Source organism: Chelon labrosus (genome assembly GCF_963514085.1).
Source record: "Chelon labrosus genome assembly, chromosome: 13".
Taxonomy (NCBI): domain Eukaryota; kingdom Metazoa; phylum Chordata; class Actinopteri; order Mugiliformes; family Mugilidae; genus Chelon; species Chelon labrosus.
Window position 1 is genome coordinate 22,819,622 of NC_140346.1, and position 26,925 is coordinate 22,846,546.

The window sequence follows — 26,925 nt, forward strand, 5'->3', positions numbered from 1 at the left end:
AGCTCATCTTTCATTCAAAATAGTTTATTGCTATCATGCAGGAGTGCCATCAAAGTCTAGACCACCACAGTAGATGCAAAATTATCATTTTTTTTTTTCTCTGTACAAATATATGTGTTCATAAATAGAAGCTCAAAGTAAAGAGGAGAAAAGTAGGAAACGGGGACAAAAGAGCTTAAGCTGATCCACTCCTCTAACCCAGTATAGGTTTCGTCGTGACAGTTGACATGCATCAACGTTTACAGTGCATTACGCCGGGAGCGGACGGACACACGCACTCACACATAGAGGTGGCATAACCCATGTACAGCTCTGCCGTGCAAAGAAGGTACAAACAACAGTTTTTTAAAAAGTACCAGTAGGAAATTGATATCTTTTTTTTTTTTTTTTAAGCTGGTTTTGAAAGTAAAATATTAAAACGGATACATCCAAACCACCTGTTACATTACGAGGCTGGGGGAGACTTGACAGTGTCTTCTGCAGCACTTTTTTGGTTGTTCATTGATCAGGAGCACCCTAAAGTGTACCGGTGTCCCCTACTACGTTCAACTACGACTACTGATGCATAGTTCTGTGCTCGAATGAAGCAATCGGCATTAAAACTGGCACAAGGTTCCCCCGTCGGAGTAATACTCTGTAACAAATGTAAACATACTGTACTGATGATACTGTTACAGAAACAATACCCCTGAACATTCAGCATTTAAACTCTGGATAGACAGTACTGTATACACCACGTGGTTCTGTCTAAAAAGGAGTTCAAAGGTTTTCTGAATGAACACACGACAAATACAAAGGCCTCTGACAGAAATTGTAATTTGGCACTTTTACACGACCCGCCTCCGTGACCTGTCGGACTGAATACAACAAAGTGGTTACAACTTGAAAGTTTCGCTTTCATCTTCTTGTAACTGTAGCCCTTACCAGCACCCATCCCCTGCCACTGTCCACCTAAACAAAATATAAAAACGGTATCACGCACACACACGAGATAGCAGGAGTCAAAAAGGTAAACTCAAACCCTGTTCACCAAATTAACTGGAAAATGGGGGATCCTATTTAACTTTTAAGAAGCTAATCTTTCTTCTTCAAAAAACAAAACTAAGAAAAAAAAACAGCAGTTTACCTTTCTACAGGCGTCCAACGCTAGCACCTCATCTTATTTGTTTTTAAACTCAACATAGAGTCTGATAAAAGCTCATCGTCACTGTGGTAACTTCAGACTGCTATGTTGAACATTTTGGTATTTAAGATTTTTGGTAACATCTTTGCCAACAATTAAAATTAAACCAACATACAGCCTTATTTTATATTTTAGGATCTTAAAACACTTTATTACCTCCTGGTTATGAGGATAATTTGTTAACCGGGATTTAAACTGAGCCGACACTTCAGCAAAGAGACAAGACACATCCCTCCCATGCCCTAAAAGCTATTAAAGATTCTCCAAGCAGAAGGTCTAAAGCTGCAATCTGATGGTCTTTCTGTAAATCTTTCCTCTCAGGTGACACATAATTTTGTATTCCATATTGTTTCAGTTGACAGGAGGGTGAACAACACCCAGTAGCTGCTATTTATATACTCCGCTATAACCTTAAAGTTATACTGGAGGATCTGTTTGAGGATCCCCTGAATGTGTCATTTGATCTGAAAACAAGACGACAACACAAGACAGAAAAACGTCAATAAAAACAAAGTTGGGGGGGGGGAATAAAAAGGAGCGCGCATTCATTTTGGATCTGTAAGCCAGGTGGTTAGGTAGTCATAAAAAGAAACATCAAGTGTTTAAAGCAGGTCAACGACAAGAACCGAGCAAACACTGAGAGCATTCGAGTATCAGTCAAACAAAAGTGAAGACATGCAAAAATGTTATAGATTGTAGAACAAGAAAGAAAAACCAAGCGGGAGACATATTTCCCTTTCGGACTGGCACAACTTCCTGCAGAATAAATAATACTTTACATTCCGATATACAAACCTACCCATTTCCCCGACATATTCGACATAGACCAAATGAGCAGAACAGCTGGTTATTCCCACAGTCTCTCAGAGTAGGTGAAACAGCAACAAACTGTGCCATCAATTGACCATTAATGAACCCAAAAAAACAAAAAAAACACAAGACCAGACAGAGGAGTACAGTCATACAGCTCTGGTATCCTGTAGTCCATGGAGCTCTTATTTTCTCTGTTTCTTGAAGATCTTGAAGGTGTGTTTCTTGCGGCTGGCAGTGGAATCTGTGTCTTCTCCCGTCGATCCGCTGTCTTCCTCCAGGGGGCTCTTCTTGGATGACAGCTGCGGGATGCGGCTGCTCACTTTCGCCCCCGCGGCCCCCGCCTGCCCTCCTGTCGGCGACGGCGTGTCGGGTTCAGTGGAGTTTGGGCTGAAGGAGCGGGACGACTCTGACAGGCTGTTGATCTCTGCTATGCTGGGTGACATCTCCATGCCGTACAGCTCCTTCATGAGCAAGGGGCTGTCAGAGACGATCTCTGCGGGAGTTCCCTCGTGAAAGCGGTTCCCACCGTTGGGGGTGTGAGCGTGCAGCGAGATGACATCGTCTGCCCGGCCGGACAGGCCTTGCATGAGAGATGTGGGCTTGATAAGGTGGCCCTTGGAGCTGTAGGCAGAAAGCCGGTCACCAACTTGGGACAGGGACAGGGAGGAGTCGGAGTCAGAGCGATTTAGGTCCCTGTGGGGGAGGGAAAAAACACGAGTTAGAGGAAACCAGTAAACAAAATAGACTGTTTAAAGGAAGCGTTGCATGCGTAGGGTTTTTCTACACTATTTCTTCAAAGCCATGGACACGCTGGGGACACACTGGATACTCCACACTTGTTAGTTGGGCAGGCAAAGAACACCATGAACACTGGGAGAGGTTGAAAAGGAGCATTGAATCTGTGATGGCTCGTCAGGTGCAATGCCATGAAAGCAAAATGAATTAAAAGACAGCATGGCACGAAAAAAAAAGAAAAAAAAAAAGAAACCACAACCGAGGACGTACAGAAGTAGAAATCTAGACTACGGTATATACGTGTTAAAATTTTGAACGGCAGCAGGTGGTGAGAAAAAACAACACCCACGCACATGCGGTGTTTGTGGAAAATTGGAGAGGCAAGTACCCATAACTGTCGCTGCTGCGCACTTTGGAGACGTCTGAGAACGTGAAATCAGGAATGGGGTCCATGGGCTGGAAAGATGCATGAAATACATGGGAGGAATGAAGCCCTGCACTGCCGCCCACAGAGCTGGGTACGCAGGAGGAGGAAGAGGACAAGGAGGACAAGGAATGAGGGTTTGGGTTGGAAGAACAGATGATGGACGGGTGCGAGACGGCAGAGGAAAGAGGAGGCAGAGGGAGACACTCGAGCTGCCCGAACGACTGGCTGCGCGACTGTCTGAAGGCGGCCCTAGGCCTGGGGGGGTGGGGGGTTCCCTCCCCCTGCTGCCCCGCCAACAGGCAATTCTCTACCAACCTCTGAGAGCCCATAGCCAGCTGGGGGTCAATGTGGCGTTGGCGCAGAGACATCATACTGGGAGCTGTTGGCACAAAACAAGAGAGTTATTAACATCATGAGAGGAGACAGATGGACAAGGCAAGACTAAACGGGAGATTAGTGGAAAGATATTCAGGTGCTGGGATACGTCTCTCTAAATTTAAGTATTAGCCTGTGTCGTACAGTACAAGAAATCAAATTAAAGGATGTGTACGTTTACTAAGAAAAACAAAAGGGTAAGTAACTGAATCAAGGAGGGGTGCACTGGATGGTGAGAGGATTTAGAGGAGGGAGTACATGGAGCAAGCAAGCGACTCAGAGAAAGTCAAGGGGTATTTTTATTTTTTTTGTTTAGATGAACGCAGCATGGAGTAGTTCTTTTCCCTTTCAGCCGTGTCCATCTGCATCATACTGCTGGTTAAAATCTATTAATGCTCTGTTTTTAGGCAAGGGGAGAGGTGGGGATGTCAGACTGAGAGGACTGAATCGGGGGCACAAGTAAATGGCCAACCAGGATATTTCCACACGGGCTGAAGGTCCGAACCAACGGAGCACAGGTCACTGGCTCGCCGTTCCAACAGTCGGTTGCCATCTGTTGTTAGGCCAGTGAGACAACAGTGGGCGCCAAATGCCAGAGAGGAGGTGGTGGCGGCGGCGCGGGGAGAGAGGGGAGTGAGATAGGGAGATAGGGAGCGTAATTAATGTTGATTAAAAGACTCACTCACTATTGCTGCCGATATGGGATTTTGATGCACAACTTCCAGCTCGTTTGTCAAGACCTATATGTTGTGTATTTTGTAAAACAGCATGGCTACAAAACATTATAGTGTTTTATGTTTTTTTGATGAGTTAAACATTTGTGAGATGTGACATTTGTGCAAAGTTTCTGCTTTTAAGAATTTGATGAGCAGCTTTGTGTGTATTTGTGTGTCTTTTTGTTGCAGGTGTTTGACCAACAGCTGATTCAACATGTCTGTAGCACATATTAGGACACAACCACTACAAATACTCTACACAAAAACATATTCTCTTTAAGAAGTATATTTTTTGTTCTTGACAGTTCAATTTCCAGAGGAAAGTCACAGGAGTCTTCAGTCTCGATAGTTGACTTAGAGCCAAGTAAACAATTTTATCCAAAATGAGAACAATTAACAAAAGGCATTCAACTGGAGCTGTGTTTAAAAGAACAGAACAGTTTTCTTTTTAATTAACATTATACAAATGTAAAACAACACTCAATCATATACATGTTTAACCCTCATTGCCTCCATCACCAGGGAGGCCACAAGGATATATACTGGTAAATGTGGCGTATAAAAAGGTCCGAATTCTCATGTGGGCTGATTTTTGGATTTTCCCAGCGGGGCCTTGGACTGTTTAGGGACGCGTTTGCTACTCCCCACTGAGTGGCCGAGAGATTCGGACGAACTCTTACATTGCAGAGTTCCGGGTACGATATCCTCGTCCATGTCGTCCATGTCGTCAGACATGATGAAGTGCTGAGGCGTCGCTCTGCCGCCCATGAAGCTAGCGTCGAGGTTGAGTGCTGAGGCCAGAGAGGGAAGGCCCGGGTTGGTGACGATGGTGAAACCTGTGAGGATCTCTATCTGCTGCCAGCGGTGCAGCCTCTCGCGCAGAGCGGCTGTCACCTCACCGAGGGCTTGTCTTAAAAAAAAAAATGAGGATTATTATTACTACTGAAAATTGGCAGCAGTCAATACCAATGACTTGAAAACATCTCGGACTTACTTCGCTGCCAGTATTTTATGGTCAACATCATCCAGCGAGGAGCTGTGAGCCACATGGAAAGTACCAAAAAGAGTGTTCCTCTTTTTCTTTATCTTCTCTGCCTGTAAAAACAAATGACCAAACATTTATCTCTTATTAAAATACTGAAATATTGTACCCATATAAGCACTCAAGAACAAGACCACAATTTAAACTATTTTTATTCAGAATGTATTTCAAGAATTACTGAATTAACTGAAACACACACATGATTTCTGCCAGTCTAGCTTGAAACTTATGTCTCTCGTCATCTGCAACATAATAATAGTATTTATAATATGTATTTATTTATATGCATACCCCTTCTTTGGCCACCTGGAGCTGCCGTTCAGCATTTTGCTTCTTGATGTTGTAGTACTGCACCTCCACCTCATGAGTGAGCTGCAGCCACTTCTGGAGAGACTCCGGTGGCGACCAGCTGCTGCGTGACTCCAACTCCTTCTCTGCTTTCTTCAGTGCCATGCGTACCTGCAACAAGTCCCAGACATAAGGGGACAAATTAAAACGTTAGACTCTAAAGAACTGGCAACAACTGCCTTTGTATTTATTTATGTATTTTTAATAGTAGTTTAGATTTTAAATAGACCTGCAAACTTTTAGTACAACTAAGATGGAAAATAACAACTCATGAGCTGCTTTAAAAAAAAATGTAAATTGATTATCATCCAACACCATCAGCTGCAAGCCATCACAAACCTTCAAAAAGACATACGTGATAATTAACTTTATCTATAGAGAACATGGAATATGAAAGTCGTGTATTGTGTGCTTCTGAGTGGGCGTTTCTGAGAAATACACACCTTTCACTTCTCCTAAGTATCTTCCAATTCAAGGGATTTTTTTCTATTACAGATATTTTATTGATGATATTTTACCTTTTTCTCTATACATGGGAGCCCTGGTTCCCAGCAGCTACTCTTATCTTATCAAATAAGCATTTTGTATTAATATGTGCAGTAGCCCAAAGAGGAGATCTTACCAATTACACATACTAATGTCTTTTACTTACTTGTGTGGGCGGTGCTGTGCTGTTCCTGCCAAATTACTAATAGACAAAGAGGCCAGTGGGTGTATTTATATTAAAGAAGCTGTGAATCTGTTAGACCTAAACATATTGTGCCGTTGCCACCTTGGAAATGTATAAAACTCTCATTCGACTCAGTTTTCCTGGCTTTTTCCCAAATAAAAACTCCATGTTTAAACGTCAGGTATCAGTGTGCAAATACCTGTTCTAGCTCTTCTTCTGCATACTTCTGGCGACTCAGTTCATTCTCTGTGCCTTCACGCAGCTCTCTCAGTCGCTGGGCCTCCTGCTTGGCTGCATTTATCTCATTCCTCAGCTTCTGCTCTAGGGTCACCTTCTCTACTTCGACTGTGCGGTGCTCCTCCTGGGCAATCTGCAGCCTGAAAGACAGAGTTAGGAGCAAAGTTAGAAATAGTTATCTCTTATTTTATTTTGTCTTAGAAAGATGACACTGGTGGCTGCTTACTGAAACATAACCTAGTCGGTGCCAGTGTCATTTTCTAAGGGCTGGCGGTGAGTGTCAGCATGCGAGTGTCATGTATGTGTGGAACTTAAGCATTGCATCAGACATGCATCGCCGGAAATAATAGCCGACATGTAGAAAGCAAAGGACCACGATCAGCTGCTAGGCTAACTAACAACAGCTGCCTGTGTGTAAATTTAGATCAGTACAGTGTGGTACCCAACACTCTTGTTGTATCCAGAACACATTTTGCCTTGTACATGGAATATTTTTAGAACAGGCTCATTAAAAAGTCTACTTGACATAACTGTTAAGACACAGACACCTAATCAAAATTAATTGTTTTATTAAGCCTGTAAACCTAATGTGAGATGGGACATTCAGCTAATTATTCTATACAATAAGAACAAGGGTCCCATTGTAACGGCAGCATTGACAGGCCATTGTATTTTCAGGTTCTTTATTTTTATTTTTATTTTCAGTCCAAAATGTAATACCTCCTTTTAGTCACTAGGGCGCACCACTCTCCCCCGAGTCAGGTTGAACACAATGGCAGAGGGAGCACAGACATGAAAGTTGATCCAGGGCACTAGCTATGGAAAATGTGGCTGGTGTGCAGTCCTGCTAAAGCTTTCGACCCTGACCTCTGCCATTCTCTAGCTAAGATCTGAACGCACTGGCGGAGCTACAGTGTCAATGCCAAAAACCGTTCCAATGGACCTGCATTGCAGAGCTCACAGGACACGGACAAACACTGCAGTAAACCATAAATAATATGCATCATTACATTTGCATTGATCTTACATAAGCCTACGTGGCAACTAGCGTACGGCTACGCATCACGTGCAATATTTGTGCCCTTGTCGCGAGTTCTTTTTCCAGGATGTCTGTACACCACGCCCCAAATCCAAAAGGTGGGCGAATTAGCACTACAGCTGAAATTAGTTAAGCAGTCGTGCTTAACACCATCTCCCACCAGTGAGGGAGAGGCTGGGTCAAACGGCGTTGTAAAAGGCACCCAGGAAATCCAGCTCTGGTCAAAGCCTCCTCCCACTGTCTCCCAACAGGGAAGCCATGTCTGGGACAGGCTACTTGATACCACCACAGGATCTGCTTGAAGGTTTGGAAAGAGAGCAGCTGGCAGCAGGGATCAGGAAGAAAGGCACAGCTACAGACAGAGGACATACCTCTCACTCTTTCTCTGTGCCACTGACTGACCTAAAATATACTATAATATAATATCCCTCCCCCTCCACCACAGTACTTGTTCATCAAGGCTGCAACAGAGTTACAGACACGTGCTTTAGACGGTACACTCATTCTGATTATGAACACACAAAGTATTCCAAATCCTCAGTATAATAAACTGGCATTTCAATTGACAGTATCGGAAACAGACACAAAGCACTTGGTTTGTTTGCCCTGTCTCTGAACTCTTACACACACCACAGATTAGATTTAAAATGCAGTTGCACAACACTACTGAATTGCAGCAGATAAATTGTACTGGAACACTGAACAAGCAGCCATAACTCAGGGATATGAGCAGAATGCAGCTTCTGCATTACTTTATATGAAGTACTACAACACTGCCCCAAGCAATTAATGTGATATTACAAGCAGCTATGATAAATTTGGGTACTTGCGCAGCAGACTAAATAATGTCTACCGTTCTTTAATATTCACTAATGGTTGTCTGGTTTGATCTGAAGAGGGAAAAAAGGTACAGGCAATTTGCTTAGAAAGAAAGACACATCAAAGCCTACTTCAATGTTGGCAGCGGCAGGTGCTCCACAACGGATCAAAGTATAAAGCCACACATTGACCTGGCAGTCTATCACAGGGACAGAGTTCGACCTTAGTGATTCGTCCCTGCTGTGGCAATCAGTGGATCCGGTGAGTGGTCAGTATTCAGCAAGCAAATCCCACAAAAAACACTTTCACCTCCCGTACTGTATAGCTATGACAAAACGTCCATTCAGTCACTGAAACCCGAGTCTTGTCTTTTCCATCTTTTTGTCGTTCATCAAAGCATACCATCATATGTTCCATAGCAGATACAAATATCACTCCATGGGGGTAATAAGGGTATTGTGAGTAAAATTTGCATGTCTACAACAGCTCATCTTTCCCTGGTGGATGTCCCCAAGCATCGAGCCAGCAAAGTCGTGCAGTCATGCGGCAACGCCCGTCACTGCTCCTTCCTCGGGTCAGGGAGTAAGTCCTGAGTCTATCCCTTGTTTTTTTTTGACCTAATAATACAAAATATCCCCAGAGGAAAAAAAGTTTTCCATGAGCTATCCTTCACGCTCAGTCTTGGGTCAAATTTAACTTGTTAGAAATGTCAAAATGAGCAATTATTTTCTATTTTTAACATCAATACGCTCCCACTGAGCAACGACTCTCACACTTAATTATTGTTTTGTCATATTCGCTATGAAAAAATTCCAGTCCTGATTACACTCCTCTCCAGCTGCTTTTAATCATAGCAAAGCTGCACCTTCACAGATTTCCAATAAATTAGACTGCAGTCCAATTTGTCGTGAAACCGCTCACAGTTTTGCACAACCTGAAATACTTCAAAGACGCAAAAACATGAGCGAAACATTAAATGTCCCTTCATTGTGAGTAATGACAATTTAATGGCATTATCCCAGCCTCTTCCGTCTCCTTTGAAAAGCTCAAAGCTCAACCTGACCTGGGTATGAAATGAAGCTGTGTTTGAGTATCCTTTAAAGGAATAAGAGGATACAGTGCACGCTTTAAGGCACATTCTGAGCATTCCTTGAAGTATTAACAGGACCAAAATAGCTAGGTATGTCTTTCAATTGTTCTGTGTGTTATACTGTATGCATTTTGGCTCTATTTGGGGTGCTTTATTTTAAAATGCCTCGTTTCACTGTTAACATTAAATGCCAAAAGCGGCGACGGATGACCACAAAGTTGGCGGCACGAACATTCAATCAAAGGCTTATTCAAGAGCTTTGCTTTATAACGGCCGAGCTGCAAGATTTAGAGGTCACTCGCTTTGACCATTTTTGGGACCAAGTTAATTAAAGACCAAATACAGATCCGTGTTGATTCAAATCCAAATTCTACAGTGAAGGAATGCAAGTTCCCATAAGGTAAGCACACGAGTGCCAGGTAACAAATCACCTCAGCTGACTTGTTTAGTTGGGAAGGAACGAAAAAACATTGAACTCCGCATGGTTTCACACAGACTTAAGCTTCTTTTCTTCCAGCAGAAAAGTCTTGTATCTCACCATTTGATCAGAGGTGATGTCAAACAATGGTAGCATTGGATATGTTTCCTTGAACATATGCATCTTACATCTGGGGATAAATACTCTGTCCTGTGTACTCATGTCTGCCAGATAACCAACCCATGTCGGCCTCTGCATTCAGCTGTACTGTAATATGCAGCAGCATTGTTCATGAGATCAGTTCTTGTCTGCTATTGTTCAGTAAAAACCACTCATGCTGTAATAGTGGTTTTGATCACCACTGCTCAAAGCAAAGTTTTCCACATTTATCCAAAGAGTTTAGAAAGTAATAAATTAGTCACTAATATATTTCCACTTTCTTAAACCTTGCATGGAGGGGCGCCAGTAGCCTAATCCAGAAAAAACAGGGAAATAAACTAAAAGCAGAAGAAGAGCGGGTCAACTCCAACAAAGAGAGATGTCGGTGAAATAGCATGAGAAGAAAAGTTTAGAAAAGCTCTTTAATGTCAGTTTGATGTGTCCTCCGGCCCTATAGTGTGAGCAATAAAGGGATGGGTGTGTTTGTTTTGCTGCCAAGTTCAAATTTGAGCAGCATTTCATGGGAATAGACGCACTTTCAAAGCAGATGTTGAAACTTCCAATTAAAACGTGACTGTACAAACTGCAGATAACACAGTCTGATTGCAAGTTGTAAAGGGTTGTCAAACTGGCTTAAATATTTTAATGGTTAAATATAATTTACAACTTAAGCAAATTTGTCTAAATGGTTTGTCCAATGAATGGCAGAGCAGTACTTCCAGTTTTTCATTACGCAACAGTTTTTACTTCCCAGTTCATATAATAATAACACAATGTTCCTTTGTACAAGCAAGTCTGGCAAACAAAGTGAAGATTGAATGCAAAATGACCTAAAACTTTGTCATGACTGTGGAAATACATAGAAATTTACTATTGAGAAGACCAGTGTCAGTGGAGACTAAATTTAGAACAAAGGTATCTATTCATCACACTCTGCATTGCTGCAGCCAATGTAACCAATAATAACCAGAATACCAGTGTTGTTCAAATTTATACTTCAAGAGCTGTCTCACAGTTCAGTCCACAGATTAAAATGAACTCTTATTTGCAAGTCCTCCTCACTGGTAGCGCTCCATGGCCCAGAAAGTTAAGGAAGGGGAAAGTGTATAACCAAATGAAACTTATGAAGAAGACTGAACCCAACAGGCCCGACGTCCCCAAAACCTGTAAAGTGTCAACGGTCCAGGCAAATTTCTCTCAAGTCTATTAACCCTGCTTGTTACCGACGCTCCGGTTCTTTAGTTGGAAATGGATAAGATCAACGCTCGCCTAAAACAGGAGCATGCTGAATGAATCGTGAAGAATACTGGAAAAGAATATGATTATATTCAAACAATCCAACATGTCTTCTTTGCACAGTAAAATCCTTGAGTCATGAATTCCTGCAGGATGTTTCCCTTGACAAAATAAGTACTTCAGGTTAGCTACTATGATAAATACACTTAAATGAAACACAACTTTAAATTTGAGGATACGAGTACATGCTGGTTACTTTCCATAATGAAGGCTTTGTACGCCGACGTGGTTGTTTCAATTGTTATTTAGGTATAATTTAATTAAGCTGTGTCAGGGGTGAAACAGAAAAACTTCAGCTGTTCCCCTTAAAGGTAACGTTTTGAGGTTGACAACTCAATAAGAGAATAAGCGAATAAGCTAATAATTAACACGAGTATATGCAAACAGCACTGCCATTCCAACCTGGGCTGAAGTTGATATCAATTCTTTTTTTAGTTTGAAGTTTTTTTTTTTGGAAGTTGAACTTTAAATAAGAAGAATGCGAGTACAAATGTATTTCGTGTTAATTGTTCTCATGGCATGTCAAAAATGATTTCCACATTTAACTATGCGATTCAGGGAAATACTAAATTAGCGTGTGTGTGAAAGACTGGAGTTCGTTGTGTGGGTGGTGGAAAAAAACCCTCACTTCTGTTGTAGGTCATGCAGACTCTGCTCAGCTCTCTGCAGGCCCTCCAGGTCTTTCATCATCTTCTTCATGTGGTCCTTAGAGTAGCGATTCTGGATGTAGGCAAACCAGCAGCCACCCATGCCTATGACTATTGACACTACCAGCATGAAGTCCTTCAAGTGGTTATGTCTGTTCACTAGAATAAAAAGAAAAAAGAAACAAATATTTAATTTTAGTAGGATGATAATAGTTTCATTATAAAGTATATAAATGTGGGTATGCATTTTAGCCAGGCAATACACGGTGTATCATAAAAAAGCTGTCCAACAATTAGCAAGCTTCACAAGAATGTGTAGCCTAGTCATACTGCAAGTGTTGTAGAGTGACACAAATAGAAGAAACAGTAGCACAAGTTCAGGTTGCGGTGAGAGGGGCCCAGTGCAAAAGACCACGATAAAGACAGCTTAGCACAGCCTATTTCAGTCTGTAACCAGGGCTAATGTTCATGCAAAGGAAATCAAGCAAGTTCTGGTACACATGAAGTGCTGTGAAGCAAACTTAAGTAATTCATAGAGATAATAAAGCAACTAGAAAGCAGCTATACCATTTCAAAGAGATTCAGATATATCTTTCAACCACAGATTCAATCTTAATAAGATTAAGTCACGTTTTGCTTTAACAAAGGTCACTTGTCAAGTCAAAAGAACAGCGTGCATGCAGCAACTGACGCGTAGCCTTGCAAGAAACACAATGAGGCAAGTTTTTCTCGCAAAACCTGCATAGGGATGTACGGGAGAGGGATGTCAAAAAACCTGACTTCCTGGAGTGAGACAAAAGGAAGTTAAATGAGAGAGTGAGTGCTGTTTTTTCTCCTTCTTTGAATGAGATGATGACGACATGCCACCAAAAAAAAATAAAAAATAAAAAAAAACATGTCTTTTTCCCGGTTCTACTGACACACATTTAAACTTCTTGCTGGTGCTTAATGATCTTCCAGCAGGACTGTGTATATTCCTGTAGACTTGCTTATAAAGTCCAGAACAAACACCGGTTCATCAGAGTCAAAGAACTTGGACCATTTGTGCATGTTATTGTGTCCCAGTAACAAAACAGAACTGTGAAAATCCACAAGGCGACTGTAAACCACTGTTTCGGTGTCTTCACAGATGAACAAGTCGAGTAGGAATAATGCAGTTGTACCTGTAATTGTGTAGAGTATCCATCCAGAGCAACCCAAAATTACATGACGGTATCTAAACGTACTGTTAGAGATGCTTAATTAAATACTGAGATGAATTAAAATAATTTCCTAAAGCTACACTTCTTCAGCTATGTATTTATCTTACAACACTAGCAAAGTGTTGTCTAAGTAATTTACTATTATTCAGTCGACAAAACATTCAAACCACCAAGACAGCACCAAATGACATTTAATTAGCCACAAAACTGGAAATAACTGGACCCAAATGGGCTTGGGTTAATTATTACACAACTGCTCACTATATTAGACTCCAGCCTTTGTGAAGTGTGTCTTAAAATGCTGCTGCTCTACACGGTCGGTCAGTCAGTCTGACTGTTGATGGGACCCCCTGGCTTTGAGAGGCTGTCAAAGCCAGACAGCTCCTGCTAATGTCTTCCTTTGGGCGTGACTCTAACAAAACACATCTACAATGACACATGCCAGAGACAGACCACAACGCACTGTTCTCCTCTGCAGTTTTCTTCGACCCCCTCAATGCAAATGCCTGCTTTCAACAAAGGTTCATTTAATATTCTACTCTTGCTTCATGAAAGGCTAAATATATCAGCTCTCATAAACACTGCTCTTCTAAACAAGCAACCCTTCCACTTCACTTTTCATCCATCTTGGTTGTTTTCCAGTTAAAATACACCATTACAGATTTGTGTATACTAAGATTACAATTTTTACACAAAGCTTTAGAAGTTAAGTGAGATGACAGTGTTCAAGAGTAACTAAGCTTTTAACAATAAACATATTTTTTTTGCGTAAATAAATATTTGGCAGTCACTCTGGGAACATGTCAACACAGATTACATGAAAAAAAGTACTGCTGAGCGCATGAGAGCTGTGAGACACACCCCACCGACTGTGATGCCTGAAGAAACAAAAGACTGACAGGCCGAAACGTGCGAATGCAGATTTGGAGCAGTGATACTGGAGAAGAATAGGAAGAGTATGTGTGGTGTGTTTATTCGTCTCAGTACGCAGAGCGGCGTGTCTGGAATACAAAGCAGCGTGGTCTAACCCTCAGCCTCAGCTCACTGCCTGTATCCCTGAAACAGGTGCTACAAGATTACCCTACTTAGCAAAGGTGAGCTTGCTCAAGAGAGTAAATGAGGAAGTGACTGAATGCAGCAAACAAAATTTGACCACAACATGTTGTAGAAAAGAAAAATGAGGGCAGCAGACAACGGTGGTGAGGATGTTGGTAATGTTGCTGTTCTGGGGAACTCAAAACCTCCTGCAGATGTTTTACAGTAAAAATATTTCAATGCAACATATTTATAGCTTCCCTGTAACATGAGGTGTTTATTATTTATACGTCTCCTAGGCACCTGAGCTTCACACAGAGTTGAGGGGATGGCTTTGGATGTTAATTAGTGCACAAGGGCAAACTTTACACTTTACACACATAGCACAGCTCTGTGCGTTCAGTTTGCAGTGTTACCTTAATTACTTGCATAATAACTGTATAACTATTCTTTTAAAACTTGAAAAAAATAAAAGATTTGTTTACATGTTTCGTCTCTATCCCTTCATGGTCAGTTTTGGATATTTCCACTGCTACATTCTCAAGCACTTCCCCTTTCCCACGCTGTCAAAATATCTTTATTCTAAATTCTATTGTCACTTTTGTCTAATGTTCCCATGGTCTCTGAGTAAATCGGTCACAAGTTCCTGTTCCTATTCATTGCAATAATTTTATGTAACGTTGCATTTCTGTCTTGAAACCTACAACCACAACATTGATTCTCACAAGCAAATGTGTTACGTCATGAAATTTAGCTCTACACTTCCAAGTGATACCACCTTTTTGAAATGTTGTGTATTAAAAAACCTACACTCACTGACACCAATCTTTTGTTTCCTACATGTTAATCAACTGAATAGTTTTAAAATATTTGGTGTAGAAATTCTGACTGCTTTTTGAAACATTTTTTAAGATAAATATACATCATCATCCTGATTGAAATAAAGGCTTTTCTCTCCATTTGCAGAGAGAAGTATTATAATGAATCCTAGTATCAGAGCATCCACGGTGGATGTGTGGTTTTTGTTCACAATATACAAGCTAAAAGCCCCGTCCACTGACAAAGAGGTTCCCCCGTCACTTTGTACCAGACAGTTGGTCACTATTATTGGTGTATGGAAAGCACTAGCTATTTTTGCCAATTACACTCTCGATTTGAACAGACAATACTGTCAAGGGTGCCGTCACTCCATCTTGATTCACCAAATGCTCCAAGAACGTAGGAACCAAAGTTGTGGACAGTGTTTCTTAGAGGTTAATGTTTGGTGAACTCTAAGCTTGCATCATATGTAAATAAACTGTATCAGACGCTCCTATTGGTTGTACCTCCTTCGTCGTTTCCCCTCAAAATAGAAATCAATTTAACTTGGTACCAGCCAAACAATGATTTCATGGTTTGTCATGTCTACACCTCACAGAATGTAATGGTCTCTTTTTGCCAAATCGTTGCTAGTCACTTCCTGTGTACAACTCAGAATGAACTTTTTTTTTTTTTTTTGGAGGTGACTGAATTAATCCATCAGTTCAGGTACTTATATCACATCTAGCGCATCTAGTATCATGATCATATCATAGTAAAACAGTAGTAACAGAAAAAGGAAGGAAGTATTTCAGTGTTATGAAAGAGGAAATGAATCATCAACTCATTGACTCATTGGCAAATGAAGGAATAATGTTACATACTCAGGGGTGCTCCAAACAGTACAGTGTCCAAAGATTTGAGCTGCAACTTCTGCACATGGCTGCGATCCAAAATCTTGAGGATAGAGAGTGTCAGAGTGGTGTTCTTCACAGCCAACCTGAGACAGAACAGACACATTCATTTTGCAGGAAGTAGGAAGAAAGAGCAATGAGTGTAATCCATTCTGGACCCTGTGTAATGTGATCCATTAACAAATCTAAATTCAAATGACCATTCTGACAGATTCATGGTTTTTAGGAACACCAACAGTGATTCATTTGATTGTAGGCAAATAAAGAAATTGGAAAATCAGAAAAGATACTGTACAAACCTTGAATGATAGTATCATGAACGTGATTTTCATCTAGTCAGTGGTATGTGTTGGTATTATTCCCTGACTGTGTGTCAATTTTTCCGTGGGTTAATGTTTCTAACTTTTCGGGTCACAAAAAAGTCTTCCCAGTCGTATATAAACTGAAACTTCTTTTTGTCATCACGCGCCCACACTTTTTCGCAGATTTAGTGCAGTTTGCAGAGTTGGCACAAGTCATGAGGTCCCTTACCTCGGCATGGTACTTCCATTGAAATTCATCTTGCGAAATGCATCCACATACTGTGGCAGTTCCACATAGGTGATGAGCCATTCCACCACCTCATCCACAGTCCAATTATACACTGAGGGCAAAAGGCAAAAAACAAAACATTCAGTGACATTCCTTATCGGTTCTTCTTTTACTTGCTTACTGATGAAGCTACGTGGCACCAATATGTCACATACAGTGCAGCCAGAAAATAGCAGCAATATGTTTTTATGTTCATGTTTAAAGAGTGTATTTAATAATAATAAACTTGATACTTTCCCTACCCAGGGAATCGGGAAAGGCGAGCAACACATTTGTCTTGGATGTAACTGATCTCAACCTAACTAATCATGTGTTTCACTTGCTCAAGAACAAACCAAAGTTAAAAAGAAGAAAATGGCTTAAAGAATTTATATTAGTTTTGCTTCAATAAAGGCCTACAAAACATCAAGAAAACCTCCTGATGTCAAAATCCTAAACTTCAAGCAGTCAGTTAGGCATAACATTATGACCACCTTCCTAATATTGTGTAGGACTCTCTCTCCAAAATAGTTGGACAGACTCATCAAAGAATGGACATTGGCCTTCTGAGGGTGTCCTGTGGTGTCTGGCAACAGAGTGTTGTTGGTGGGGGTGTTTGGGTCCTATGGGTTAAGAGGAAGGGCCTCTGGGGATCTGGCTTGTACCAGTGCATTCCACAGATACTTGAACAGTTTGGGATCGAATGAATTTGGAGGCCAGGTCAACACCTTGTGCTGGTTTTCATGTTTTTTTGAGTTGTTCCTAAACCGATTTTGTGTGTCTGCCTGTGTCAGGCTGCATCCTGCTGGGGATGGCCGCTGCCATCAAGGAGTGTCATTGCTATGGGGTGGGGGTGCCTGGTCTGGTCTAGGCAGGTAGTATATGTCTAAGTAACATGCACTCGAATGCCAGGTCCGAAAGTTTCCCAGCAGAACACTGAATTGTCGCAAGATGGTCAATGTTATTCACTTTTCCTGTCAGTGGTTTTAATGTTGTGGCTGACCAGTGTGTCATAAGACACAATGACTTGACCATTGTCATAACTGGGAAAGGCATGTCTGTTCCCCAGCTCCTGGAAGAGAGTCAAAAATGTGGGTTGTCTATGTTCATGTGTCGCTCTTTTGAACCCCCCCCCCCCCCCCCCCCCCCAAAAAAAAAATGTTTCTTGGCTCCAAACCTCCAGAGCTTTTCTACAAACTGCAATGCAGCATAAGGCAGTGCAACGAGCAGAGGAAAGGGGGATGAAGGCAGCCAGAGGAAAGGGTGTGAAGAGACATGAGTGCCAGATACAGCACAGCTCCTGTGAAATGTGCTCTCAGTGAGTACATGATAGCCAAGCCAAGCAGATAGCCAGAAGGAAGTTAGACTATGGATGTGAATTTGGTGCTGACAGACTCAATGATGTCCGGCCTGAAACTGGCTGAAGCTGATAAGTAGACCACACTTCACTAGACGTGCAACTGCCTTGCTCCTTTGTTGGGTGAGTAAGAAGGTCAAGCATGGGTAAGATATGAGCCACACTTTCAGACAAGGGGAAAATATATACACTCTAATTTAATCACAAACTCTATTAAAAACACAGCCATATCCCCAGGCTGTCAGTCAAATACACTTTTTTTTGTTTTACAAAAAAACAGCAATTAGCTGTGCAATATTTACAGATAGTATTGGTAGAAGGTATCAGTGAGGAACATGTTGTGCAGAACAAGTTTTACAGTCTACAATGTAAAAAGCAGTCAAAGCAGTCCTACCTTCAGAGCCCTTCCAGGTGGTCCACAAGTCCTCCACCGTGATGAACTGGTCATCCCCGTGGAAGGTGTTATGCTTGGCCTTGGGGTCATGGTAGTTCAGATCTTCTCTCAGGAACTGTAGGATTAAAAAAAAAAAAAAAAGCAGAAGTGACAAGTGTTACTATTACATACAAGATTAAAATCTTGCACTAGTAAAGTTGCATTTCTAACACTGTTAGACACACAATCTCAGCATACAAACCTACAACACAGACAGTCTGTCAGAGCAGATACAATGCATGAATGGCTGGAGGACAAAGGCCACATTTTCTAATAGTGTTGAGGTTTGAATTTATTGTGGGCACTGTGACCCGTTTCATTACTGCGGTCTTTATGACCCTCATAAAACACGAAAATGCAGCTCTTGTTTAGCATATGCGTATATTTCCTTTACTCAGAGTGGAAGTCACGTACAGCTACCAGAAATATAATAAGCCCAACTGTGATGTTATAAAAAAAAAAAAAAAAAAGAGCTAAAAAAAAAGTTTTTGTGATATGTGTCACAAAAAATACCGGTTGACTTAACAAACAAGTATGTAATTTGGACTCCACTCGTTCCCATTCCTATTGTACTTGTCACCTGCTGGCCGGTGGAACCACACAACTGATTGCCCACTATATTGTAGGCTAACTCGCTCACCAGGTTTGTTAAAAAAAACAAACGGCATAAAACATCTAGCACTCCCACAAAAGCGGAGCTATGCAACACGGTTGAAAGACAGTATTAAGTCATGATGACGTTCTTTTTTTGATCTTCTCTTCGTGTGGGAGGATTTCACTAAGATTGCACTGCAGGGGAAATTTTGCACTCCTGAAAATATATTCACTGATAAATTAGCAGGATCTGTATAATGTGTCTACGGCCTGAAGCCTACTCGTAAAAGCCAGATGCACACTTTGATCTTGGCCGTAAAGAAATCAACTCTCCTCATTATTTAATCACTGTGCCATAACAAGAAACAGGAGCACCGTCTTGAAGCACTCTTGATCATCTTGGGAATATATTTCTCTGCTCAATGCCACTACAGATGAGTGCTTGATGTACTACACTTTATTCTTTGCCTTAGGTGTAATTACATGCCAAGTATCTCTTCTAAAAGCAGATGCAGCTGATGTGATGACACTGTCTGCTTTGGTCAAGCCTCAACTACATGCCACGAACAGCAGCAACGTGAAACAAGGCTCCAGAGGAGACGACCTCAAGGCCACAGCTTGCAGTTTAGACTAGAGCTCAGGATGTAAGCTAAACGTCTGAGAGGAAGCAATGATGGCTGAGAAGCAGCAGACTCCACTTCTGATGGACGTTACACAGATGTGAATGAGCATAAATGATAACAGTTTATACAGTGCTTTCAATATAATTCAGTAAACTGAAGAGAAAAGTCAGATGCATTACAAATCAATCAATGCCTGCAACGCGCATTCCTGCTAAAACCGAACTCAACGTGAATTTGGTTAATTATTTGCAGCTTATGGTCATTGCAGGGCTATGATTAACTGGCCACCTTAGCAGCAAATCCTGTGACAAGTCAGATGACAGAGAGTTACAATAATGGTATCTGTTAGCCTCTTCAGACTGACTGAAGTCAACCTCTGTAACTGCGCAGAACATCTCCCTTCAACAGCCCCTGATGTTGATGGTGTCTTTTCAGACTGGTACTTACGCCATCTGTCTCCAACACGTCCACGTTGCCGTTTGCGTCATCATCCATCTGCTTATGGATGCTGCGGATAGCCTCAAAGCTGAGAAAGGCGTTGTCATCCTTGCATAGTGGCTCATCGATGCGACAAAAATCTGATGGATAAACAGAGTCATATCAAGAAGCTGTTAACAGCAATGTTGTGGGTCAATATTATATTCACAGTGCTACTACGTAAAATTGATTGATTCCCAGTTTAAGTGAAATAAAGGCTTTATTTTTTCGACAATCGACAAAAAACTATTTACAAATTTCACATTTCCAAAATCTTAAAATGCACATTTTGTGGTTTATGTTGGTATTTTACTCCCTTTTGTCGTCCTGAGTCTCCAAAGCACCAACCTGAACAAATCCTGGGATTTTTGGTTTTTAATCTTTTGTGCTTTTGGCACAAAACCCAGAAATGTCTCCTATTTAACTGACCTCCCTAAACCATTGTCTCTTTACAAGATAACTGAACTGCAAAATTCCTTGGCTGCTGAGAAAGGCTTGTTTACATAAGATCTTCCACTTGATGCTGGGATGTTACCAAGAAGCCAGATGTTGTCTAACCCTCTCTGTCAGACCTCTATCCATCAGACTAACTGTGTGGACAAAAGAAGCCACGTGATGAACCAGTCTTTATTAATTACCATTTATTTGAATCAAGAAATTGCAAGAAACCTTCCAAGTGTAGGGCTCTGATATTATTTATCTGATTTGTGTTTCTGTTTGTGGTATGTCCACTGTGTATCCTCTAACTTCCTGGGCGATTACAAATTGTCTGCCATAGATCACAGATAAAGTAGCCACTACCCTGAAGAGGAAACCACTTTTGGCATGCCCTCCCGGAGTTATAACTGCATGCCTGGCTACCTGAGACATCAGTAGGTTAACGTTTGTATTGTAAGTTAAAGCAGTGCGGCTGATGTGATTTCACAAGAGCAGAACTCCTGAAAGCACCTGCTTACAATTAATCCAATTCCTTTTTCAGTACCTTTTATACAGACTGTGTTATGCGGTTATCTTCAACCAAATATGATCTTAAAATGTGAGGTTTTTAATCTCATAGGTGTATTTTCACAGTTAAATGAAGTTGTATGAGAAGCGGATGACGAACTCAGTATAATTCATTGTGTACTTCATGGCATTACACCCACAAAACAAAAAGAGGAAGGTAATGATACGGATTTAAGGAAAGGCTGGCCTTGCTTGCCAACATGAAATAGTGGCTGAAACTTCCTAACAACAACGTGCTCCAGCTGAAGCAATTGTACAATATAGCATAACATTGCTAGTTAAATGATTATAGTATTATTGTAGAAAATGCAGGATTCCAATTTATCGGAGTTTATTAAAGTTTGCTAGTGTGCATACACGTTTAAGTTTTCAAATCTAGGGAGAATGAATTCCCAGAAAGCCACTGCTTTTCATGTTACAACATCGAGGTGGTGTAGAAGTGACTAAAGCAAACCTCACTTCCCCTTTCATAAATACTCCTAACTGCTGGATTCTCAATCACTGTCACCCATATACCTGCATTAAATAAACTCCAGGCATTTTGTTTGCAATGTGTCTACAGCGTAATGCCCCCTCACACAGATCAACCCATCCTGCTAGGCTTTGCTTTCTTTACTCCTTGAACTGCATGTTTTGACAAGCAGGCTTAACAGTTACAGAGAGACAAAACAGAGTAAAACGCGTCACAGATTTATCTCTGAAACTGCTTCTGCGTCACTGAATGTGCATATCTGAAAAAAAAATTGTACCTAGTGAAAAAAGTGAAACCGCTAAACCAGAAGCAGGAAGGCGGGATGCACGAAGTGAACTTCCGCATAGTGAAAAGTTAATTTTTTTTAGCCACACACAGCTTTTTCAGCTTTAGCAAACCTGCAAAGCCGCATACCACAAAGGCAATTACTTTCTCCCGCATTCGCACTACCCCTGTTGAGCAAAGAATGACAGTTAACCTAGTGAAAAGTCTGCCACCTGCAACACTCTCAGAAACCCAACCTGGCCCCCTTTCTCATTTGGCTTGCAAACCTCCAGGGACACGAGATAAGATATTTACATACCAGTCTGCCTGCCTTATTTAAGAGTTCAAGTTGCGCAAGCTATTCTTTGTGTGTGTGTGTGTGTGTGTGTGTGTGTGTGTGTGTGTGTGTGTGTGTCAGCATGCAGATGAAGTATACACTCTACAACTTTGCCACCTCATGACTGCAGCAGTTCCAGTCGCTATCGGCATTCAAAATATATGTTAAGCTTTGAAAATCTCTGCCACATCGAGAGTCCACTCGCATTATGTGGCTTGCTGAGACTGCTGCTCATAAAAGTGTTTGACTAATATAATAATAGCCACCAGGACAATAATTGTGTATAATGTCAAACTAACTAGTTAAAAATGCACATAAGAGCAACAGACAATAGATGCAAACTGTTACACTAGTGGCATGAATAAAACACAGTGTCATGTCCTAACTGGCTGATACGCTTGACAGAAGCAACCGTTATGATAAGTCATCCAAAATCACTTCAAAGATTTTAACAAGCGATTGCCAAAGAGATCCAGGAGCCCAATAAAAATAAATAAATAAAAAATGTATTTTCCCCAAAACCAGCCTGTCAAGCTCACTCAACATGTCTGTACTTGAAATAAAAGCTAGAAATTTTAAAAGAACTGAGATTAGTCTCTGCAGCTGTTTGCTGTCAGGATAGACACAGAGGTTAAGAATCTCTTAAGCACCCACCCAAGATCTAGGTGTCTAAATATTATCATTATTAATTATATGCAATGCAATGTTTGACTAGGAGGCTTGATCCGAGTTGGAGGACAGGGCATAATGGAGAATGCCAGCTGGACTATTCTCAGCACGGCCACATTTAGTGCCTGCACAATCACAAAGATGTGGCATGGACAGTAATACTCTAAGTGACAATCTACGGTGTATGTATGCGTGTCAGCTTAGCTTAACAACGGGTGGATGGGAGACAAGAGTTTTAAAATGTTACCGCAGTTTAATGCCGTCACTGATTACTCACCTGAGATACCATTTTCAGAAGACTGACTATCCGGTGTGGGTGAACTTTGCTTTTCAGTCAAACTTTCCCCAATGAGACACAAACAAAATATCCACAAGGTCACGAATTTGTGGAGCTCCATGGCTGGTGTATGCTGGAAAGAAGACATAAATAAATAAATAAATAAATAAATAAAGCTTCATGACAAAACTACTTTTCAGTGCTGCTGTCCCAAGTTAACCAACTAAGCAACGTTCACTATTAAAACTAAACGACTGCTTTGCGTCTCAGAAGATTTATGACAGTTTTCCCGAATTGAGTAAATAACATTAGAGTTTTGAAGAGGCCAAGAAACACGGTTAGTTATATAAAGATTATTCGTCATACCTGCCTCTTCTTCCTGAACAGTGGTTAGCTTGCTAATACCTGGCTTTAGCTAAGAGAGACCTTACTTTATCGGTTTAATTGTGCTCTAGGGCTCTTCGCGGTGTGTTTGCAAACAACCGAGGTGAAAAGTAATAAGATTATGAGAAGCAACAGCAGCCTGGTAACGTCTGCGTCTCGTGGTTGGGTGTTTGACAAGCCCCGGCTAACTAGCTTAGCTAACTAGCTGAACATTTCGGCTAACTAGGAATTTAAGTGGAATATCAAACAAAGGTGAATAAAACAAACACCTAAAAATTTATCACGACAATGCTGCCATGTTTTTACTTTAATTCGGTCACGACTTGCCGTTTTTGTTTTCCTACAAACGTACACATTAGCCCCAGCTGACGTTTAGCCCAGTACAACGACACTGAACGAAGAGCAACTGTAGTTTTAGCTAGGCTACATGGAAATATTACTCCCGGGACAATGCTCTGTTGTACGCCTAAAAATAGTTACCTGTCATGTATCGGAGCCAGCAGATGTGTCGTTTCAGCTCCGTGTTAACATCGCAGCAGACGCCTGGTGCCGCGGAGTTGAAGCACAATGAACTCCACCTCCTCTTCGAGGTCTCGGTCTTTCCTTCCGACGAAGAGACTGAACCGAAAAAGCCGCAGAATGTGGACAGACGGCTAGCTGGTCTTTTTCTACAGCGCCCTGCAAGCAGCTGGTAATCGGCAAATGTCGCCCCCTACCGCCTGGAGTACGCACTGGACCCTCAACTCAAATACATTTAAACAAATGGAGAAACTGAGCCATCTAGTGGTGGAGTCAAAGTACTGCAAGCCCCTGTATTTAGACTTAGACTTAGATAAACTTTATTGATCCACAAGGGAAATTGCTTGGTCACAGTAGCTTAGTTGTACATAAAAAAACACACTCTTAAGAACCTCAGATAAAAAGAAAAGATTAAATTAAATAAAATAGAAATAAAAAAATAAGTAGAATAAAATCTAGTAAGATAAAATAGAAACAGTATAAGCAAAAATGTACAAATTAGCATACTAGCATATGAACAAATGTACAAGAAATAGAGAAGGAAGAATATAAATTATATATACAGAGTGAGGTTTTATGTGTATAAACATTTTTTAAACAAGTTTTCCCCCCACACTATTAGTCTATTTGCCATAACACGACAATTATTCATATTGGAACGTATCTTTTTTATGATTATTATTATTATTATGATAGATAGGAATGCTTAAGGCACAAGTACTTAAATAAGTGTCTAAAAACAAACAGTAAACAGTAATAAAGTAATATGGTGCATAAGAATACTGCACTGGATTATTGCACTGGATTATTGTGCTGAATTCTTTCACTGGATGTTGCATCCTCAAACCTGACAACAGACTATTTGCAGTTCAGAAGTCTTATGGCCTGAGGTATGAAGCTGTTGCAGAGCCTGGCTGTTCTGCACCTCAGGCTGCGGTACCTCCTGCCAGAGGGCAGCAGAGAGAACAGTCCGTGATGTGGATGTGTGCAGTCTCTGATGATGTTTTTCGCTCGCGGCAGACAGTGTTTGGCAGCTATGTCCTTGATGGAAGGGTGTCGGCCCTAGCCATCTTCTATTCATCATTCAAAGGACAGTATAAACTTAAGAGATGTGAGAAAGTGGGAGGCAAAAACACTGGTTTCAGGATTTAGTTTAGTTGTCAAGATTTCAAGAACTTCCAGTCAAAATGAATTGTCTTGCTAGGGCTTGACTACCCCTTGCATCATCCGGGTGAGATTTATGGCGGACCACAGGAAGAGGCTTCAGAGTGCACCAAACTGTGTTATATTGCAAAGCATATCATATCTGAACAACAAAAAGATATTTTAAGGAGGGTTACTATCGTTTAAGAGTGATGCAACTGCACAATCTTACGTGAAGTATAATAATGTATTGTGTATGCTCACTTAACTGAAGAGCACACAAGCTTTCAGCGCTGTTAGGCATTTTAAAGAAACACCACAGTAATCTGCAAGGTTGATCTGTAAATATATACATTTGGTGTAATCCCACACTTCGAACATGATCCAAACATCCTTCTTGGATGGTCCAGTTACACTGAAATAGCTAATAAACAGTGTGTTGTTTTTCTTTCTTTTTTTAATGTTGTGTTATTTAATTTTATACCAAATCTCCCCTAAGCTGCTTGCGTGACATGCCCGTTTTTGACATCCCCGGAAAAGCTACTTTCAATGTGACACCTGGGTTTTAATCCAGAAGCATTAACCTTTAGGTCACTGTTAGATAAGCAGCGTGCGATCATAATAACTGCAGCCGTGGATCAACAATGGGCAGAGGTGGCAAAAGTATTCAACTCCTTTGCTCAAGTAAAAGTAAGAAAGTACAGGCTCTGAAATGTACTTAAGTAAAAATGATTTTGCCATTAATGAAACAATTCATCCATTGATAATTTTACAAAATGAAAAAGGTTCTAGCAGAATAATCTAGACTGAACTGACCAGAGGTCCTGCATGAGCATCTAGATCATTTTTAATAATAAATTAAGCATTATTGGGCTGTTGTTGTTTTTAAACCGAGAGCTAGCTAGCGTTAGTTATAAACAATGTGTTTCTATAGCATTGCTAACGTTGTAAACTGGCTTCCAAAAAATGCTCAAAAAGCTAAGGATAGCAACAGAAACCACACCATATCTGATTTTTTTTTTCAAAAAGCTAATGATAGCAAAAGAAACCACACCATATCTGAATGTTTTTGTTGTTTTTCAAAAAGCTAATGATAGCAACAGAAACCACACCATACATTAATTATTATTATTATTATTTTCAGATTAGACTAGTACTTCCAAATAGCGGGATGGGGGGGCGTGAGCAGCAGCGACTTTCAGTGTCTTTAAAGATGCTTGAACGATAAACAAGCCTCCAGTCACTATGTGGCAGCAGAGCTCAAACTAATCAACAGGCTGCCTGTTCAACCCAGTAGAAGAAGTATACAGGAACACCGGTGTATAGAACTGATAGAGGGTATTGGAGGGTATTTTCCTTTATAACTGTAGGCATGTGCATAGATCGCGTTTTTACTAAATATGACGTGATTGGTCTTGTAATTCTAGGCTCAGTTTGTCAGTCCCCTGTGAATTTCCATCGATTGATAACCTTCAGCATCAGCATCAGGTCAACAGGTATCACCAACATGAATTCACATTTGGAAACTGCTGCAGTAAAAAAAAACAAAAAAAAAACGATTAAAAGTTCTGATGTACTGAAAAATAAAAAAAAAAGCAGCAGCACAATAGAGACTGGAAAACTATTTCTACACTTACCACAGTGCCCATGCAAACTGTTTTCTTTCAAAATAAAAGCCAAGCACGCTTGAAGATTAGTCACTTTACTTTGGCACACATACAGTATGACCACACATTTGCTGTGACATGTACAAAAATTAAAAACTTCACATTAAATAGCAAATTGTACTGTAGGTGAAGGCATCCATGAATTAGACACTGAGGCAAAACAAATGCACT

At 40.9% G+C, this 26,925-nt stretch overlaps 1 protein-coding gene across 3 annotated transcripts; it reads right to left on the reverse strand.

The window, feature by feature from the left end:
- Nucleotides 1–8: 8 nt before the first annotated feature.
- Nucleotides 9–24,129, reverse strand: stim1a (stromal interaction molecule 1a). Of its 3 annotated transcripts, XM_084558736.1 has the most exons (14): nucleotides 23,906–24,129; nucleotides 23,042–23,174; nucleotides 19,988–20,118; nucleotides 18,285–18,399; nucleotides 16,495–16,606; nucleotides 15,934–16,049; nucleotides 11,996–12,173; nucleotides 6,509–6,686; nucleotides 5,583–5,750; nucleotides 5,244–5,344; nucleotides 4,930–5,159; nucleotides 4,006–4,086; nucleotides 3,120–3,537; nucleotides 9–2,689 (listed from the first exon to the last, which is right to left on the reverse strand). In XM_084558736.1, exons 2-14 carry the CDS (start codon nucleotides 23,160–23,162, stop codon nucleotides 2,179–2,181), a joined length of 2,460 nt encoding a protein of 819 aa, XP_084414862.1. In that variant the 5' UTR covers nucleotides 23,163–23,174; nucleotides 23,906–24,129; the 3' UTR covers nucleotides 9–2,178. The 3 variants fall into 3 exon arrangements, with proteins under 3 accessions (XP_084414862.1, XP_084414860.1, XP_084414861.1); XM_084558734.1 differs by lacking the exon at nucleotides 4,006–4,086 and having other exon boundaries at nucleotides 23,906–24,126; XM_084558735.1 differs by lacking the exon at nucleotides 4,006–4,086 and having other exon boundaries at nucleotides 3,474–3,537; nucleotides 23,906–24,094.
- Between the last annotated feature and the right edge of the window lie 2,796 nt (nucleotides 24,130–26,925).